The 21,471-nt window shown below is 38.5% G+C and overlaps 1 protein-coding gene across 1 annotated transcript in view; it reads right to left on the bottom strand.

The window, feature by feature from the left end:
* Window positions 1-21,471, bottom strand: part of LOC149225741 (chorismate synthase 2, chloroplastic-like) — a 90,553-nt gene that overhangs the window by 2,194 nt on the left and 66,888 nt on the right. The window contains exons 7-11 of the mRNA XM_089377302.1: window positions 6,872-6,952; window positions 6,393-6,524; window positions 6,131-6,233; window positions 5,894-5,988; window positions 5,734-5,799 (exon numbers count right to left, since the gene is read on the bottom strand). Coding sequence (XP_089233428.1) covers window positions 5,734-5,799; window positions 5,894-5,988; window positions 6,131-6,233; window positions 6,393-6,524; window positions 6,872-6,952 — 477 coding nt within the window. The remainder of the gene's footprint in view (window positions 1-5,733; window positions 5,800-5,893; window positions 5,989-6,130; window positions 6,234-6,392; window positions 6,525-6,871; window positions 6,953-21,471) is intronic.

The raw sequence follows: 21,471 nt of genomic DNA, 5'->3' as shown, positions 1-21,471 counted from the left end.
AAAGCATTATCAAAAAGAACTAAAAGACGCAATGGAGGGTTGGAAAAAGCGAGCCGAGAGGGGCGACTCATGCCTCCACGATTGCTCCCTTCATTACATCTATACACTCAGGATGTGGACTCTCAATGGTTGGTCCCCTCACCATGACACTGGCCATGAAGTCTTTCCCCTCCATGGCCACCTACTTTCACTAACACCTATAGATTAGAGGGATGACCTTGCAAATGCCACCTCCCCTTGGGGTCCGGAAGCACCTAATTGGGTTGACTACTTAGCCACCCCTACAAAGGTATGGAACACCTGTATGGGACTTGGTCTAGTTAGATATTTGAACGTAACCCAATTTGAAGTATCAATATGCCCTTAACACTTAAGTATGGTCCACTTGGATGCATTTATGACCCTAGTCTCTAATGAATGATTGCTTTCACTTGACTTTGAGTTGGTTTTTCCAAGTGGTCCGTGACAGCAAAGGCCTTGAGGGCACCCTACTCCACATGATGCCCAAGCCATACATTACATTTTTAAAGAGCATGATGACTTCACAAATGTAGAGTTGCCCACTTATGGCAGAGCATTGGGCATTTTGATGACATGAGTAGTTGATGCATATCCCAAAGCACCCCAAAAGCTAGAACGTTGAGCGTCTCTTACTTAGCATGGAGGATACTCGATGATGTACCAGTAGACCCAACATGCCCCCAAGCAGGCCTTAACACTATTTGATGGGCATGCCATGATCTAGGGCCCAAATGAGGATGGTTATCCCCTGGATGATTGTGGAAGGAAATTTTCACCTAATGGAGCTCCATTGCTGGAGAGAGAAGGCACCATGTTGTCTACGTGGCACCCATGAAGATGACGTGTGGCACTAGAGCTAGATTTTGGACACATGGAGCTGCTTCGAGGTTTGGTTTGAGTATTCTTCCTCAAATTGAGGATCATCAGGACTCCTGGAGACATTTTCAGCCTTTTCCTTTGCCTTGATGGAGCATTTGGAGCCCTAAAAGGGCATGATGTCATCACCATTTTAGGCTTACGAATCACACGTTTGATTATTTTCGTTTATTTTGTTGTTAAGCTAATGGATTGGCTTGTAACCCAATTTTACTTTATGTTCACTGAAAAATAAAACTTGTGTAGGGGATTCAGTCATAAATTAGATGTCGTAGACCCCATATAAGTAGAGGATCGCCTCTTTCATTTATTCATCATCACTTGTGTGGAATTCGACCTCTCTTAAAGAGATTCGGCCTTGCTCTTTGTACTTCGCTACATGTGGAAATGTGATCTTATGGGGATTTTGGCTATTGGAGACTAATTATTGTTGTGAAGACATCATTTTGGGATTGAAAGAAAGCATGTTCTTGGATATATTGTGAGTGCTTTATATTGAATATATTTTATGGTTATTGTAGGTAATGGAATATTGCTAGGATTTCTATTTTCCTTGTCTAATGGAGCTCCAATGCTGGAGAGAGAAGGCACCATGTTGTCTACTTGGCACCCATGAAGATGACGTGTGGCACTAGAGCTAGATTTTGGACACATGGAGCTGCTTCGAGGTTTGGTTTGAGTATTCTTCCTCAAATTGAGGATCATCAGGACTCCTGGAGACATTTTTAGCCTTTTCCTTTGCCTTGATGGAGCATTTGGAGCCCTAAAAGGGCATGATGTCATCACCATTTTAGGCGTACGAATCACACGTGTGATTATTTTCGTTTATTTTGTTGTTAAGCTAATGGATTGGCTTGTAACCCAATTTTACTTTATGTTCACTGAAAAATAAAACTTGTGTAGGGGATTTCAGTCATAAATTAGATGTCGTAGACCCCATATAAGTAGAGGATCGCCTCTTTCATTTATTCATCATCACTTGTGTGGAATTCGACCTCTCTTAAAGAGATTCGGCCTTGCTCTCTGTACTTCGCTACATGTGGAGATGTGATCTTATGGGGATTTTGGCTATTGGAGACTAATTATTGTTGTGAAGACATCATTTTGGGATTGAAAGAAAGCATGTTCTTGGATATATTATGAGTGCTTTATATTGAATATATTTTATGGTTATTGTATGTAATGGAATATTGCTAGGATTTCTATTTTCCTTGTCTAAATGCATATGTTTACATAAAATGCTTGGTAAGTATTACATGCTTTAATCCTGTATCCTTGAACTCCTTAGAAAACCTCCTCAAGAGCATTTTTCTAGTGAATTTATCCCCTCATAAAATGATATCTAGGGTTAGAAAACGAAAACCTAGGGTTTTTCCCCTTACTTCTTTCAAGGGTTTGATATTTCCATGGTTGAAGTTCCTAAGACTCCATCACCCAAGTAGAGAAAAGGCACTTGCAACCATCTTGATGATCAAAAACTTCAAAATCTTGTCTTTTTCTCCCCCTACAATTTCGGCCCTTCAAGAAAAGTCGTCAGGGTTAGGGTTCATGTTGAATTCAACTAGGGCTCGAGTGTTTGAGCTAATTTGGAACTCTTACCTTGCTTGACCTTATAATGTCAAAATCTAGCAATATGCATGGTAAAAAGCTGTGTTGCATGGGTACCCGCACCCGGGGATGGGGTTCTCGAACCCGTCCCGAGTTCCCGCACCCAAGTACCGGATTCGGGTACGGTTTATTCCCAGACGAACCCAGAAGAATCGGGTTCTTCCATGAAGAACCGGGTTCTTCAAAAAAAAAAAATTGGGTTCTTTTCCTTTAACGGGTTCTTGGGTTCTTAGGTTCTTCGGGTGCTTGGGTTCTTGGGTTCTTCGGGTTCTTCGGGTTGGGTTCTTCAGGTTCTTTGGGTTCTTCATAAAAAAAACTATATTAAAAATTTAATTTTCAAATAATTTTTTTTTATTGAAATTTAAAAAATAACTTATAACAAAGGTAAAACTTATAACAAAACCTAAAAAACCCTAAATCAATTCTTGTAAATCAATTTGGAATGAAACATTCTTCCACGGTCCTTACCATCAAAACCTGTGTTGCACGGGTACCCGCACCCGGTTTTTTAAGTTTTTTACAAGTCTTGTTTTTTAAGAATTCTTGTAAATCAATTTGGAATGAAACATTCATTCCCGAGCCAAATAACCATCAAATTATAAACTGTAAATGCACACATACAGGTTCAGACATTTTCGGTCAAATAGAAAGTAGGATTGAGACCAGCCATAAGCTGTAATCAGCTGATGCTGTTAAATGGCGAAGGGCTATTTTGGACAATGGCTAAATTAAGTATCAAAATCTGCCAATTTCTCACAGCATTCTGATAACATCATGTTAAGATTAAAACTAGGAAAATATGCCTAAATCATATATGGTCTCTACAGACTTGTACACCAAGTAATCTCTAAAAACTGCGAAGATGTTTTATGTTTAGATAATTAATATTCAGGCAGAGCTTCGCACTCAAAGACAAACTATCCCTCAAGCCATCAGATGCCTGCTGTGCATTTTATTGGGAAACAAAGACTGATAAGTGTGTTTTGTGGAAGGGTAAGGCTACCACTGTTTTTGGGATTGCTTTACCACAGAGCACACCACGCATGGGGCAGGTGGATGATTAGACATCAAGAAAATTCTAGACCACTATCAGGTTGAGAAGAATCTCCTCTGAAAAAATTGTGTTTTTATATGGGAGAGACTAAACATTCAAAGCAAAGTTACAAGCTCAAGCTCCAGCCAAAATGAGCAATTTCAATAAGGAGAGAAGCTGTCTTGAAATTAGAGCAGGAGGCAGAAATGATAACACTCCTTCGCTGTGTAGGAGGAAGGGTCTGTACGACCACAGCCTGATTCATTGATAGGCATCCTTGCAAATGAACCTAAGCTGCATAGTTATTTTAAACCCTGTGTGTGACAAAATCTGTCCCAAGTTTCACCAAAATAGCTGAGTCTAGCATTTATCCTAGTATGTATTTTGAATTTTCAATCTTAGTAGTAGCCTTGAGCTCTCTCACATAGCTGTCACAGTGTCATGGTTACACAGAAAAGATTCAAAAGAACAGTTTTTTGGTGATAAATTTTGAAATTTCAATGTCAATGTTGAATGTTCAATGATGTGCATGTTTAAATGATTATCATTAAAGTTTTCTTGTTTAAAGTTGAAAAAATATACAAATTCAAATTTCATATATATTATTAATTATAAATTTATAATTTATAAAATATAATTATTAAAATTTAATATTATTATATTACCCGACGAACCCACGCACCCTGTTTCCAAAAATGCCGTCCCCGTCCCCGCACCCACGTTTCCTGACAACATAGGTAAAAAGTGTCTCCCTATGGCTGATGTCATCAACCCTTGACAATTCTAGGTCTTGCAAAACCCTAAACCTACATAAAAGCTTCAACTAAGGGTCATTTGAAGTTTTGTCACTCCATTTGTTTACCATGGCTTGGAAACAAACCTTTTCCCTTTTGATTGTATATGCCTAGATGTGCCATTGTTGAGCCACATATTGAAAGCCTAGGCTATAAGCCCTATTGTATAGGCTTCTTCATAGGTATGTTGTTCTTTATTACAAAGAATTGTGCCTCGTACCTAGCGAGGTGTACCTTGATCTAGCCTTCCAGAATATCACCTTGATCCTATCAACCTAGAATACATTTAGGTGATCTATACTAGGAAGCCTTAGGTGTGGTGAAATTCCACTAAAAAGCAGGAGGTTGGGAGCTGAGGTGACAGTGGCATCCACCTCATTGTTGCGTTTTAGTCTGGCTCTTATCTTGTGAGGCCTCTCACAAGGCCTGCTAGAGTTTGAGGCAACAAGAACCAAAGAAAGGACAGGCTGAGAACATTGTCCACATTCAGCTATTGCTTTACTAAACAGTAATGTGATCAAACTTCCACACTGAACAATAATAGCATTCACAGTGAATAGAAGTAGGAAGAGATTTGAGAGAATTTTGAGGGGAATTATGTCTCCATACTAGTCAATGGACCCTTGGGGGAGAACGCTCTAGAGTCTAGAAAGCATTTAGCAATTGTCTATCTAAGACATATTTGGCTAAGACTGGCCCAAACGCAGAAAAATCATAGCATTTGAGTACTCAAAGTTTATGTTCTCATATAGTAAAACAAGAATCCAAATTATGATAGGAAAGGAGAAAGCAGACAAGTCATATGGTCACAAATGAAAACTCCAGTCCCTGTAGCAGTGGGAAGTTCAACAGAACTAGAAACTATATTCCAAAGGGGAACATTCAGCTCAAAACATCCCATGGAAAATTGTTTACAGAATTCATTAATGTAAAAAGCACATCATCCTCAATCAGCATCTTTTGGTCAGAGAATCTACCTCTGGTCTTTGAAACAGTGAGAAACTAAACTAATGATTAAAATTGGTGGCAGACAAACAGGAATGAGAGGAAATACCTTTTCTTAAACATACTAACAAGTAAGAACATATAAACATATATTAGCTTCAAAGTGAAACTCCAGAAATAAAGGGGCCACATTTAAATGACAGGCAGTCATGCTCAGAGCCACTGGTTTGTCTTTATGTGAAAAGCTTTGCAAAATAAGGAACTGTATCTATTATTGCAGGTATGGAAAAAAAGGATAAAAACATGAATTCAATATAATTGTTAGGAATTTAATGCTTCGCTCATAAATAATGAAAAAGAGTTCATAAATCTGTGTATGGCCAATATGTAGCTTATTGATCAGTTACAGAGTTACAAATTGTTTCCATCTATTACATTTTGATATCAACAACATACCGTAATGGTTGACGTTGGTTTAAATGCAAGTCTCAGTTTTATCATCTCGCCATTAGATATCCCACCCTGTTAAAAACAATCAATATTTATAAATTTCTTATAAAACTCGACACATGAAAAACTGAAGAACATGTGTGCCCTTAATGTACTGTGGCAATACCTGTATACCACCTGATCTATTAGTTCTGGTCCTAATATCTCCCCTCTCATCCATGTAAAACTCATCATTGTGCTCACTGCCGGTAATTAGAGTTCCTGGAGAAAATGGGTCATCACAACTAAGTCACAGATTTTGGAAGCTTGCCGCTGGTAGGCATCATGATTCTCAAATCCTCATCTCAATATAGAAGAGTAGACAATATGGGAATTATGTAAAAACTGATTTCTACAAAACTACCTGCAAACCCACTGCCAATTTCAAAGCCTTTGGTTGCAGGCAAGGACATTAGAGCCTTTGCCAACTCTGCTTCGAGCTTGTCAAATACTGGTGAACCAAGTCCCTGAAGAATGCAAAATTCTTATTAGCAACAGAACTACCAAGAATAACTTTACAAAGAATTGCCTCAATATTTATCGATTTTCAAATGAGTCAAAACAAGAATGATTTAAGTAATTCAGGAAAAACATAGTTCCTGACAATAATGATTGTGGTTACATACCCTTGGTACATTCCTTACAATGCAGGTAACAACCCCACCAACTGAATCACCTTTTGTTCGAACATCGTCTATAGCAGCTATCATCTTCTCAGCATATACAGGATCTGGGCACCTAACAATATTGCTTTCTATCTGCAAAAGGTTTCGAAGTGCAATAAAGGTTAGAATTTACAACAAAAATGGGGTTTAAATTAATATAATCCCACAGTTATTCTGGTGTTGAAATTCAAAGATAATTTTAATTCAACAGCATAATCACATCCAAGATTAAGCTAAAAGCTTCTCCTCAATATAATCAAATCTAGTAAGATCAATAATAACAAATATTCTAGGACATATCATTTAGTGAAAGACATCAGAATTCATCAAATCCATTGACACAAATTAAAATTAACAGGTTTAGAAAAAATCCTCCCCTAGAAATTTCATTTTCAGATCCTAACATGTAATTAACCAGGTGAGTTAATTTTATATTGTACCTTAGCCAGAGTCAATGTGTCATGATCAACAACCCCATCTGGGAGAACCTCTTTATGAACCTGCGATACATATGCTAGAACCTGTAAATGCAAACAGAAGACAAGTAAACATCAAAAACAACTTATAGCATTTTACTACCGAGGGAATCCCATATCCAAGACAGCCCTCATCCATTATCCTGAGTGCTAATATACTCAAATACATATACATTTGTATTCATCTCAATAGATTTGTATTCATATTTAACATAAGTTACACAACCAAAGTCACATGGCTTGTGTTTGTGATGTGACAATGCAAAAAAATGTCATAGCATTTCCCATTACATTTAAAAAATGAATTAAGCAGATTTTGATAAACTCCATATATTCAAACAAAAGACACAAATATTTTTTATAACTTCAACTTTGATCCAAAAATGTCTCAAGACTAAAACACGTTAACCATCATATATTGTTCAAAAACATGCTCATAGATACATACATAAATGCACAAGCACACGATAGCATTTCCCATTATATTTGGAAAATGAATTAAGCAGATTTCGATAGACTCCATATATTCAAACAAAAGACACAAATATTTTTTATAACTTCAACTTTGATCCAAAAATGTCTCAAGACTAAAACATGTTAACCATCATATATTGTTCAAAAACATGCTCATAGATACATACATAAATGCACACCCACACACACACATATATATATATTATTATATTATTTTTTTAAACAAAAAAAATGAATCTTAATAATTTTTTCACAAATTTTATATAAAAACCTGCTTGGCTGATTTAATTTGCCATTAAATTCAATGACTTTCAATTTTAAACCCCCCCCCCGCAGCATCCCCCAAAAAATAACAGCAAATGCAGTGACTAAGAACACAATCAGCATCATATCAAAACTGAACCATAATACTTTTGTTAAAAACATTTGTAGGGGGAAGATAAGATACAGTAAACAGTAAGCCAATGGGAATAGAAAATACAATGAGACAAATAAATACTGTGGAAGTGCCCAGTCTACTCTTGATTCTTGAAAGCTAAAAGATAAAGAGATACAAGTGATACTGAAAGGAAAGGTGAATCAAGAAGGAAAACTTAAAATTGTAGAAATCAATACTCCATACCAGATATAGAGGTAAGATGTATAGGAGGGAGCAGAGCCATCCTCATCTCCATCACCAAGGTACCAATGCAAAGACCAACAATAATGTCCTTTATAGAATGCCTGACGCAGAATATTTAGCCAGGGCATCATGGGAGGAGCAATGTGGTGGTGATCAGCTGAACCCCTCCTAACATTTGAGGCCAGAGAGAAAAATCTAGTGATGGACATTTGGTTGCCTGATATGGGCACAACTCTACACTAAAAGCAGGTACATTTTTGTGGCCTCGTGAATGTAGTTGCATACCAATAGAAGGGGGCAATGCGGATATCTCACTAACCTAATATCATCTATGTTTGGGGCTAGGGCATCTATATAGTGTTTAGAACCGCCAATTACCGAGATAGGCTAGAAGGAGGAAATCAATTTGGTGGAACAAGATCTACATAAATCTTGTAAGGTCTATTGTCTGTTGTAATGCCGCACATATGTAGAAAGGCAAACATTTCTGATCTTAATAGCAAAAGAAGGTGGAAAGGGACCTCCCAAAATCACAATATAGACTTAACTGATGGTATAGAAAACAATGTCAGGAGGTGGACTTAATTAAAACCAGGGTCACAAATCTCTTTGATTCTCCAAATATTTTCCAATCCACTGGGAGCACTGGGAAGAAAGATGTAATCCTCTAAGCAAGGTCCAATTGAATGGAGAAAAGGGAAGAGAAAAAAATTAGAAAGGTAATACAAGATTATGTCTTGCTAATTGGAAGCCCTAAAAACAAATGTCATAAGAAAAGAGATATTTTGGAATTCTCGACAATAAAACAACTCAGAGATGCCACTGCATATTTCTAGCAGAAAACAAGAAAGGTAATACAAGATTATGTCTTGCTAATTGGAAGCCCTAAAAACAAATGTCACAAGAAAGGAGACATTTTGGAATTCTTGACAATAAAACAACTCCGAGATGCCACTGCATATTTCTAGCAGAAAACAAGACAAATCTGCCCCCAAGTAGTTGGCAGGGGCATAGGTCACAGTGACTACTCAAGATCTTGTTAACCTCTCAAGCTATCAAACTGCTGCTACAAACTCAGAAAACTAGTAGGAGGAAAACAAGAAAGCTTAGAAGTTGAAGAAGAGTGAATAATCAAATTGGAACTTTGCTCTTCTCCTTGCTCTCTTATAACTAAGATCTAATCCACACATAGCATATTGCCAAACATAAAAATAGACCAAAAATAGGTGTTATGTAAGGTCACCTCATCATGATAAGATAACCCCTAGAACAAACTAAAAATAGGTGGTATAATCCTCACCCAACCACAACATGCTCTTATCACCTTGTTTGCATATCAATCCAACTCCTGCAAGTAACTTTGCTTGCATCTCAAGCAAATCTTGAGGTGAACTGGATATGATGTCCCTATCAAAATCATTGAATCAACAAATCCTCCAAAGACAATGACTATTCCAAAAAGGGGACAAGTATGACGAAAAATACTAGCAATCTACATTCACTTGTGATGTTAACTCAATTTGCAAGCTGGGGGTTCTTATTCTCGTTGAGGGCATACATATGATAGCAGGGGTGCAACTGTGTAATGCTCAACCAATCGGGACTTCCTAATTATGACCTTTTAACTTTCCGAACATGTATACAATTCATTAAACAACTTACCTTTTTTAGCACAGTATAATTTTATCAACCACATACTTTAATTAAAATACCAATAAGGAAAAAGTCACTAAATGACAGAATAGCCTAGTAGATAAAATATGAATTCACCTATAAAAGGGCTAGCAGCTGCCAACTCTACTCTAGCAATCCACTCAAAGGATAATTTAATGTCAACTGATGATTTTAATTGGTGGGATGGTGTCCAAAGGTATGTTAATATCATAGACTAATGCTGTTGATACTGTTGCTATGAAAAATAATGCTAGTGACAACGACTGTGCCACTAATAGCACCTTCTTTTAACAACTAACTTCTTCAGTTCAATTTCCAAACTCTTGGTTTCATCTTGTGAATTTATGAATATGATAATCATATTTTAACAAAAAAATTGCTAACTCCATGTAAAAGAAGAAAATATCTAATACCCATTGCAAGATGATGTCTATAGGGGGGGATCAAAACCAGATCATTTTTATATTTTAAATGATGCACAATAGGTGGTGAACTCTTATCTTCCAACATTTTAAACATCATTGCATACTTTCTTCATAAGTTCTTGCATGTTGTATAATATTAATATGCTCTAAAGTTGCACAATCAACTTATTCATATCCTTTCCTAACCTTTCAACTTCCTATATAAAGGTTCTTGCTCTAATCTCCTATGGATAGGTATCTACGATCAAGGAAGCTAGGTTGTGTGTTGCATCTCGAGTTATCTTTTACAAATAATCTTCGCCACCAAAGAAGTTTTTAGAAGACTACTCAACTTTCCCCAAACTTCACAGGATGGTTGTTGGGAGCTAATCCACTGTATGTTATGAGTTTGGAATGAAAATGAGACATTTACCAGAAAATAGTGTGTGCACATTACTTAAATAAATAAGAGAAAAGAAGGAAGAATCACAGCATCATCCACAAATTGCAGAATTATTATGAAGCTCTCTCTTAACTCAAAATCCATTTACATAAATATGTAAACGTAATCAATAGAAAGAAGAATCGTAGCATCATTCACAGGTCCTATAATCATCATGATGCTCTTATTCAACTTCATTTCTATTTTGATAAAAGAATGTACAAATTACCAAGCGAGGGAGATGAGAAATGGTATACATTGAAAAGTGAGAATACCTCTATCTATTCATGATGATAATTCAAATCAAGATATGGAGCCTCTTCATACACAAAAGATCACATACACGATTGAGGAATAACAAGAACTTCCTATTGATGTCTTCATAATCACCTAGTCACTTCACTGATGACCCACTTCATAGAGTACATTTTACACTATAATAATAAAGCCCACCTACCACATGTCGTTAAAGACAAAATCAACTAAAGACCAAATTTGACATAACAACCAACTAGTGCTAATATATTCCCCCTAGATAATGTTAAATTTCCTTAAACCAAGCAAACAAGCAAAATATTTTTTGGTAATTCCTTGCAGTAAATTAAATTGAACTGCAGATTTACTGAATAAATTGCAGAGCTGGGATTTTAACAATAGATAAAATAAAAAACTGCGGAAGCAAAATTAGCCAAATTCACACATGCACACATAGCAATTTCTTCCCTTCAGATCTGTTGTCTATTAAATAAGTATCTCAGCATAGAAGGGCTCCCTTACTAGGAAAATGGCCCAATGAGAAAAATGCAAGCTACAGCAGTTCAGAAATTTTTACTGGGCACCTATACGGGCCAAACAGCCCTCTTAATTTTCTGGATCAACTCCAACCTGCAAATCTGCCCTCACAGACTGCTGTACAACCTGTACAGCTTGTACTTGAGATGGCTGTGCACTTTATGGTCTGCCATAATCCCACATGCACACTGTTGTACAGCCTGAGCATGTGTGGCCTTCTGCAGCCTTCTTTCTCTGCCTTTGTGTGGGTTTTGCTGCTGCAGAAATCCTCCATCCTTCAATTACTTGCTGCTGGGTTTCCTCCTCTCACTGCTGCAAATCCTCTTGCTGTCTTTCTCTAGACCCTGCACACTTGGACGAAAGTTCTTCACCCAATCATTTAGATCCTTGCTATCTCACTGTGTCTTGTACTCACTGTCGTTGTCTTCCTCTTTCACCTAGCCTTGTTTTTATAAGTTTGAGTTGCTAACCAAATTCATGACCTTAATGTCCAAAGTGATTGACGGTTGAGATTACATCTCACCTCACTTGAGATGAAGGGGTAGGATTCATCTAATTCAATAATGCAACTAACCTTTGCATTTCATTAGATTAAACTCACTTGTCTTATAAAAAGCAATGCACTTTAATTATTTCTTTAATTAAAGTAATTTTGCTAAGGTTGAAGGCTTTGGACGATTTCCACACGTCTAGACACTTAGACCTGTGTGAAGTTCCTGTCCAATGCTACAAATATCAATACATAATCATTGAGCATCCTCAGTCAACTCTTGGGCACGATAATTATCTATTAGTCCACAATTTTCACATCTAGTGATGAGTACCAGGATTGGTCCTTTTCCTCTAAAACTACATGTAGTCATCACTCGTCATGCTCCATTTCCTTGAATGCTTGCTTGTTGAATTCATGTCATTGGAACAAGACATTCCTTCTTGTTAAGTCCCTTAGTAGTAATCAATTTCAACAAAGTTATTTATGAAGTTACTTTTGTCCCACATGTCTCAAAAAAATTTTAACACAATCTACATTCCACAAGTCTTTTGGGGATCTCCACTAACAAAGCGTTTGACACAAATGTTTATGGGATCAGCACCACTACTTCTTCAAAGAAATAACCGCACATCCTTTTTCCTCTATTTCTTAACTAGTGGGGGATTAGAACAGTTTCTCACTATAATCTTTTTCTATCCATCCTCCTTTAGAATTAATTAAAGTAAATCATGTTTGCAAAATACTTGTGTTAATTAAAGTCTAAGTTCCTTCTGGATCAGGCATACATGAAGGGGATCAACATCTTGCCACTCCTATACATATTTTTCCCCCTCATGAACTTTAGATCATTCCCCTATTTCATGTCACTATCTAAAAGTATCCTCATACATACTCTATTGATATTTAAAAATATCTTCCTATAGATACATGTCATGATGTTGCACATAATGGTCCATGTCTTCTTCTTGTCGAGGGTCTTCTTCTTTCATATTCCGCTCAACCCTAATGTTGACCTCTCCCTTGGCATCCTTGCAAGTTACAACACAATTTCAAGATTTTGCATCATGTCTTCATATGCAATATATCCATGCTGCACAAGGTGTCCTCTTCAAACATAGATTTCGAAATGAGAGGGCTGCCCACACAAGATGAGGTGTCCTCCTCAAACAGGAATCTCACAATGAGTCGCCTAAGATGAGGTGTCCTTGTTTCTGGCAATTGATTTATTGCTACAAACCCTTGAGAATCTCAATCAGAGAAATAGTTTTTGATACCATGTAAATTTCCCAACCCTGGGCTGATCTAATATTTTGTTAATCAAATGACTCAGAAATTAATTTCTGAAATAGTGCAACAACCACACAATAGCTGGAAACAATAAATAGCGCAAGCGTAAACCAATTATGTTGAAATTTGATGAATAAAAAAAGTTCCCTGCAATCCCAACACGGTTTTAATTTCACCTTATCACTCCCATTCAGTTAAATGCCCTTTCCCATAAATAAACATTCAACATATAGAATTCCGGAAATGAAATTTTCAGATTAAAACACATGGGACTGTCATTGAACACATGCTGAAAATAAATATGGACATAACCAAACCAGCGACACATAAAATTACACAGATTTTTGGTCAACTTAGACCTGGGCAAAACCCCTTCAATCTTCTCCAGGAAAACTTGTTAGAGAGCTCTTCACATTTATTTATCTTTCAAGTTAAAGAAAAATACATTTGCAGACAAAACAAAACAGAAAAATACAACTTATCTCTTCAGCCCAAAACTCCTTGAAAACCGTGCCCACTTTGCCTTGATTTACGTGCCCACTTGAATCTCAAAATATGTACTGTACGAATACCACTGTATGGATTTTTTTCAAAAAGAAATCAAAAACTTCTCTCGAATGGCGTGCAGCTCACAGCATTCAATGTTGTTCGTACTATACCTTTTGTTGTCTTCTATGCCTTGATTTCAATGCCCAACTTTGCCCAGAAATCACTCCTTCAGATTGCTGCAACAAATTTCTCTTTTAGAACTTTTCTCCAGCTCTCAGCCTCCTTTCTCCAATATGCTCATGAAGAATGAATGCAATCTCTCTTTTCTTCTCCCCCTTTTGTTTCCATAATGACTTTTGGGCAACTCTAAGATCTAATGGCTCAGATTCATTTAGATCAAGGGATGAGAATAAATTTGCATTTAATTCTCACTTTCTATATTTTAACTCACTCATTCAATAAAGTACCCACATTGTACTTTATGTCTAAAGTCACTTTTCACTTTATAATTTAACATTGACTTTACCACTTATAAAGTCACTTTCACTTTATAAATTAACACTTAGGAAATTAATTATTTTGGACACTTTTCCCTAGGTAGAGACTAACCAATGGGATACCACTTGTCCAAGGTACATTAAAAATCAACACTCCATCTTACCGAGGAAAGTGTTTCTCACCACACCCATTTTGTCCCTGAAATGGACCTGCTTGCCTCTTGGCAAGGACTTCATGAGCACATCGACCACCTACTCATCTGTTGATATATACTCCAGCTTCACTGCCCCCTTCTGAACATAGTCCCTGATGAAATGATATCTGATGTCAATGTGTTTTGACTTGTCATGAAACACTGGATTCTCCGTGAGTTTAATGCAACTCTGATTATCACAATGAATAATCGTCAGTCTCAACTCCTGATCAAATAGGCCATACAACAACTTGCGAAGCCAAATGGCCTCACAACTAGCTTGACTAGCAGCCATATACTCAGCCTCAAAAGAGCTCAAAGCAACTGACTTTTGCTTTCGACTAAACCACGACACAACTGCCGAACCCAATCCGAAGCAACACCCTGAAGTGTTTTTCCTGTCAAAAGCACAGCCTGCCCAATCTGAATTTGTGTAACCTGCCAACCTCACTCCATCTCCCCACCTATAGTCCAAACCATAATCAACAGTCCCTTGCACGTAGCGAAGAATGTGCTTTGCAGCTACCCAGTGCACCTTCCTGGGCTCAACCATGAATTGGTTAAGTGTGTTCATTGCAAAGCATATATCTGGCCTAGTGTTGACCAGATATGTCAAGGACCCAATAAGCTACCTATACAATGTGGGATCCACCAAACTAGAATCTGAAGCATGAAGCTTCTTCTAGTTGGTGATCATAGGTGTAGACATTGGTCTACAGTCTGGCATGTGAAATCTACTCAACACATCCACAGCATACTACCCTTGCCCTAGAAAGATATGCCCCTCCTCCTGCCACACCTCAAGCCCCAAAAGGAAATGCATTAGCCCAATGTCCTTCATCTCGAACTCCATAGCAAGATCCTCCTTGCAACCACTAATCAGTCTCTCTGCCCCAGTAATGAACAAGTCATCAACATACAACACAAGAATGAGCGGATCATCCCCTACAACAATGTAGTATAGGTTCGGATCTGCATCACTCTCCGTGAAACCCATTTGCTGCAAGTAAGTATCAATCCTCAAATACCAAGCTCTTGGAGCTTTCTTAAGTCCGTAGAGTGCTCGCCTCAACCGGCATACATGGGTCTCCCGCCCAAGTACCTCAAAGCCCTGTGGCTGCTCAACATGCACCGCCTCCTCTATAACTCCTTTCAGAAATGTGGTCTTCACATCTATCTGATGGATCTGCCAACCCATTTCTGCAACAATAGAAATAAGGGATCGAATAGAAGTGTACCAAGCTACGGGAGCGAAGGTCTCATCATAGTCAAGTCCCTCTATCTGTGAGAAACCTCTAGCCACAAACCTCACCTTGAACTTCTCAATGCTGCCATCCGCAGCATGCTTGATCTTGTAGAGCCACCTGGAAGTCACAACTGACTTGCCCTCAGGCCTAGGCACCACTTCCCAGACATTGTTCTTAATGATAGAGACATACTCCTCCACCATAGCCTCTCTCCATACCTCCTGGCTGGCAGCCTCCTCATAGCTAGTAGGCTCAGAGTCAACAATGTTGGTAGCCTTGGCTACATAACTGCAAAACCACTCAGGTGGCACACTCTCCCTGTTCACCCTCTTCGAAGGACCAACGGACTCCGCTTCCTTCAAGGTGTCTTGAAGCCACTTGGGCCTCCTCTTCCCTGAAGAAGCTTCCCCATAGGGAACCTCATCCTCTGCCCCCCAGTCTGGTGAACCTGAAGGTCTTCCAACTGACCCTGGTGTGCCTGTACCAGCACCTGTCCTCGAAGAACCTGTACTGGCACCTGTGCCTGTGTCAGTTGAAGTGCCATGTGAACTCTATACCAGTGGACTCCCTAAAGAAGTGCTCGGTGAACTTACCACTGGTGCCCCAGATGTCACTAACACTAAAGTACCTCCTGTACCAGTCGATCCAGAACCTTGAGGTCCTGCTCCCTGTACCTGACCTCCCTGCTAAGGAGAAGTCTGTGACTCTCTCTCATCATACTCTCGTGATCTCTGATAGGCCCTCTCCTCCTCGAACTTCACATCCATCTTAATCACCACTCTCCATTTAGAAGGAATGAAGATCTGATAGGCCTTCGAAGTCTCGTTGTAACCCATAAAGATACCCTTATCTGCCATGGGTTCCGGCTTCATCCTCTGCGCCTTGGGGATATAAGAATATGTGAGACATCCAAAGATACGAAGATGTGCCACATGAGGCTTCTCTCCAGTGAAAGCCTCCTCCGGAGTCATATTCCCCAATACTCTGTGAGGACTCCTGTTCTGAAGATAAACAGTAGTATTGCAAGCCTCAGCCCACAAAAACAAAGGCAACCCCTGATCATGAATCATCGCTCTAGCAACCCCAACAATAGCTCTGTTCTTCCTTTCAGACACCCCATTCTGTTGGGGGTTGTAAGGAACCGTGAACTCTCTCCTAATGCCCTCCTGTGCACAGAAGTCAGAAAACCCACCATCGGTTTAGGGTTTAACCCTTGGTCTTCAAGAAATATATCCAAGTCCTCCTAGAGTAGTCATCAATGAATATAACATAATACTCATAACCACCCAAAGACACATGAGACATACGACCACTAACATCAGTATGAATCAAGTCTAGTATACCTGTAGATTTGTTGTCGCTCGCTGGGAATGGTAACTTGGTGTACTTGCCCAAAGCACACCCTCTGCAGACCTCATAATGCTCGACACTGAAATCAAGAACTCCAGTAGTGATCTCCCTTAGTACTCTCAAAGCTCCATGATGCATATGCGCCATCCTCTGGTGCCATAACTCACACAAGTCTCTATTGTTGGTGGTACTAGTGTGAGTGCTACCAGATGTGCTACTCACCAATGCTCTTGTCAACTGAAAACTGAACCTGTATAGTTTCCCAGAGCGGACTCCAATCACTTTGGCCGAAGTGATGGAAGCTCCCCTGGGATGCATCAATACCTGCCCTCCTGAGAAAGTGACGTCAAACCCCTTCTCCTCCATAGCAGACACTGAAATCAAGTTCTTCTTCATCCCCGGAACATACAAAACATCCATGACCTTCAAAGGAGGCAAAGACTCCCTCTCAAAGGTCACAGTCCCCACACCAACAACTCTCACAGTGCGGTCATCTCCTAGTACAATCTCAATATCAAGTGCCCTCTCTGCAAGCTCTGAAAAGAACTCCTGTGCACCTGTCATATGGCGGGAAGCCCCGTTGTCTATGTACCACACATCGGATGATGTACTCCTACTAGATGTAGAAGTAATAAATGCAAAGTCCTGGTCAAACTGTGAAGCAAACTGCTCCACCTCTGCTAAAGCTGCAGTACCCTTCTTCCCCTTGTTCTTCCTCTCAGGACACGTAGCAGCATAGTGTCCCATCTTCTGACATGCCCAACATTTGACTTTGGACATATCCATGTCTTTCTTTTTTTTCTCCTTTCCCTTGGCCCCATCTGATGAGGCCCTTTTCTTGGCCTTCCCTTTGTTCTTCCCCCTGGCTGTCAAGGCTACATCCTCCTCATTTGCTATCTTCACCCCACCACTGCCAGTCTCCCATATCTCATGCTGCACACAATCATCTCAAAACTTGTCCCAATTGGGAAGACTCTCCCTAAGGTAACAGCATCTCCAAAGACCTCCCAAGACTCATGAAGTCTCGCTACAACTATCCTGACTAACTCTGTGGGTGCAACTGCCTCACCAATAGCAGTCAAATCATCACGTACTTGTTTGACCCTGCCAAGATAATGAACTACACTTTCAGCCTTTGTCATCCTGATGTTCTTCAATTGTTCTTTGAGTACCATCTTCCTACTCTCATTGGTACTCTGATAGAGAGTGATTAGAGTTGCCCACATCTGATATGCATACGTGTTTCCTCGCACCTGAGGAACCACATGATCCTTCAGACTGTCCATCAAAATCCTTTTTGCTTTTGCATTATTTTTTGTGAATTCAGCAAGTTCATCTGCAGCAATAGGAGGTACAACCACTTGCCGCACTATGTCCCAAACTACTGCCTCCTCAAACATTGTCTGAATTTTGTCCTTCCAAACGGCATAGTCGGATATCCCACCCAGTTTGTCCTCTATCCTTAAGAACGTGGACATGACTGCTGTCCAAAATTTACAAAACCAAGAAAATGGAGAAATGAACTTTCCAGCACAACCTTTTTGTCCCAAAAGTTCAGTGTGTGTGAAATTTCACCTTGCTGTCCTAAAATATCAGTTTGTTGTCCAAACTGAGTTTCCTGCCTAAAAATTCAGTTTGTTGTCCAAACCATTGTTTACTGTCCCAAACTACTGTCCGTTGTTCAAACTGCAATTTTCAGCCTATAGCTCTGATACCATGTTGAAATTTGATGACTCAAAAAAACTTTCCTACAATCACAACCCAGTTTTAATTTCACCTTATCACTCTCATTTAGTTAAATGCCCTTTCCCATAAACATACATTCAACATATAGAATTCTGAAAATGAAATTTTCAGATTAAAAAACATGGGACTGTCAACACATGCTGAAAATAAATATGGACATAACCAGACCAGCAACACACTTAAAAATACACAGATTTTTGGTCAATTTAGACCAAGGCAAAACCCCTTCAATCTTCTCCGGGGAAAACTTGTTAGAGAGCTCTTCAAATTTATTTATCTTTCAAGTTCAGGAAAAATACATTTGCAGATTAAAACACATGGGACTGTCAACACATGCTGAAAATAAATATGGACATAACCAGACCAGCAACACACATAAAAATACACACAGATTTTTGGTCAACTTAGACCCAGGCAAAACCCCTTCAATCTTCTCCGGGGAAAACCTGTTAGAGAGCTCTTCAAATTTATTTATCTTTCAAGTTCAGGAAAAATACATTTGCAGACAAAACAAAACAGCAAAATACAACTTATCTCTTCAGCCCAAAACTCCTTGAAAATCGTGCCCACTTTGCCTCGATTTTTGTGCCCACTTGAAGCTGAAAATATGTATTGTACGGATACGACTATACAGACTGTACTTTACAGACTCCATATGGACTGTACAGATTTTTTTTCAAAAAAAAAAAATCAAAAACTTCTCTCAAACAACATGCAGCTCACAGCATTCAATGTTGTTCGTACTGTACCTTCTGTTGTCTTCTATGCCTTGATTTCCATGCCCATCTTTGCCCAGAAATCACTTCTTCAGCTTGCTGCAACAAATTTCTCCTTCAGAATTTTTCTCCATCTTTCAGCCTCCTTTCCCCAATCTACTCATGAAGAATGAATGCAGTCTCTCTTTTCTTTTCCCCCTTTTGTTTCCCTAAATGACTTTTGGGCAACCTTAAGATCTAATGGCTCAAATTCATTTAGATCAAGGGATGAGAATAAATGTACATTTAATTCTCACTTTCTATTTTTTAACTCACCCATTAAATAAAGTGCCCACATTGTACTTTATGTCTAAAGTCACTTTTCACTTTATAATTTAACTTTGACTTTACCACTTATAAAGCCGCTTTCACTTTATAAAGTCAAACTTAGGAAAAGAATTATTTTGGACACTTTTCCCTAGGTAGAGACTAACCTATGGGAAACCACTTGTCCAAAGTACATTAAAAATCAACAAATTATACACATCCACAGAATTTTCTGTCAAATCAACTTATACTTCAACTAATCAAATCTTACAGGGCAACCTCTGCAGCTTCTAAAACCTAGCAATTGTGCAGTTGATAAATTCACACCTACCCTAAGGTGTACAATCTGTTGAAGAAAAGGAAACCGAAAAGAACATAAACATTTGATATACGGTTGTACAGCCTACTATACATTTGTATAACTATATGGATTCGCTGCGTATACAGTACTATATGGCTATATGGACCTGTTTTACCATTGTACTGTATGGACCTATTGTATGGTACTCTTCCTCCTAACTGATGCACTCTAATATCTCTCTCTTTTGGTCGTCATCCCTGTCTGACAAAAACTATCTAAACTCTCCATCTTGACTTGTCTTTATACTTTTCACTAAAATCATGATCTAAGTCATTAATACATGAAATGCACTTTATCAGACTCAATAGCTACATATAAGACTTTTCACATTTTCCTAGAGTGAATTACAAAATAGAGTTAATTTTCCAAATATCTCAAACTACTTGCACCACATTCAGACTGAACCTATGCGAAAGTCTCTGCTCAAGATATATTTCTCAACAAATTGACACATAAAACATGTAAACAAGAAATAGAGAACCATTCATGATGGAGCCTGGGAACAAACTCTACCTCAACAATCCAATTCCTTAAAGTTTAAACAACTCAAGGTTATTGTTGATGAGGGCATAAACGATAGGTGTCCAACATGTCCACAGTCCATGGATAAGGAGTGTTCCCTAGGTTTAAATGCCACCTTGGACAATTTGAATAAGTGTGCAAATTGTTGATGTTTGTAGCTAGAACAAGTACTTTTGCACAAGCCTAAGTGCCTAGGCATGCAGAAGTCGTCTAATACACCCTTAACCTTAGCAAATACTTTAGATATTAAAGTAATTTCTTTTATAAGACAAATGTGAATTAATCTAATGAAATGCAGAGGTTTTTGCATTAGTGAATTAGATGAATTTCAACCATCGACCTCAAGTGAGGCAAGAACTAATCTCAATTGTCAATCACTTTCGAGATTAGGGTTGTGAATTTAGTCATAATTCAAGCTTATAAAAGAAGGGCAAGGCTAAGGGAGAAGACACAATAGATCTTGAACACAAGACACAGTGAGAGTAAGATCTCAATGATTGGTTGGAAAAGGACTCCCATTCAAGTATGCCAAGTCCAAGGAAACCCAAGGCGCAGCAAGGGAGACCCAGAGCAGGGATGAGATAGGTCGAAGGACATATCTAGGGTAGGATCAATTGGATCAAACCCAAGGTATTGTTGTATGTGTAATTTCCTCAAAGGACCATTTTCTTAGTAGGTTCTAAATTAAATAAATAAAGAACTATTTAATTGGACAAAAAATATGTGCTATGTGATTGAGATTGGTTGTCTTTTTTGCTTCCACTGTTAAAGTTTTGTTAAGATCCCAATTGTGCTTTTATTCAATAGATCTGTAATATGCCAAGTGGTAAATTTCCATGTTGTTGAGTTCAAGGGAATTAATATGGTATCACGACGTCAACTCTAAAAGAAGTTAATCACAGAAAATCGTGTCGGGTTCGTACAAGCATCAAGAGGCCAAATTTGGGT

This window comes from Pinus tabuliformis, chromosome J (genome assembly GCF_031772625.1).
Source record: "Pinus tabuliformis cultivar Carrire ecotype Pingquan chromosome J, CPIR1, whole genome shotgun sequence".
NCBI lineage: Eukaryota > Viridiplantae > Streptophyta > Pinopsida > Pinales > Pinaceae > Pinus > Pinus tabuliformis.
The sequence above is the reverse complement of the archived record's forward strand: the minus strand, read 5'-3'. Positions and strand labels throughout refer to the sequence as shown.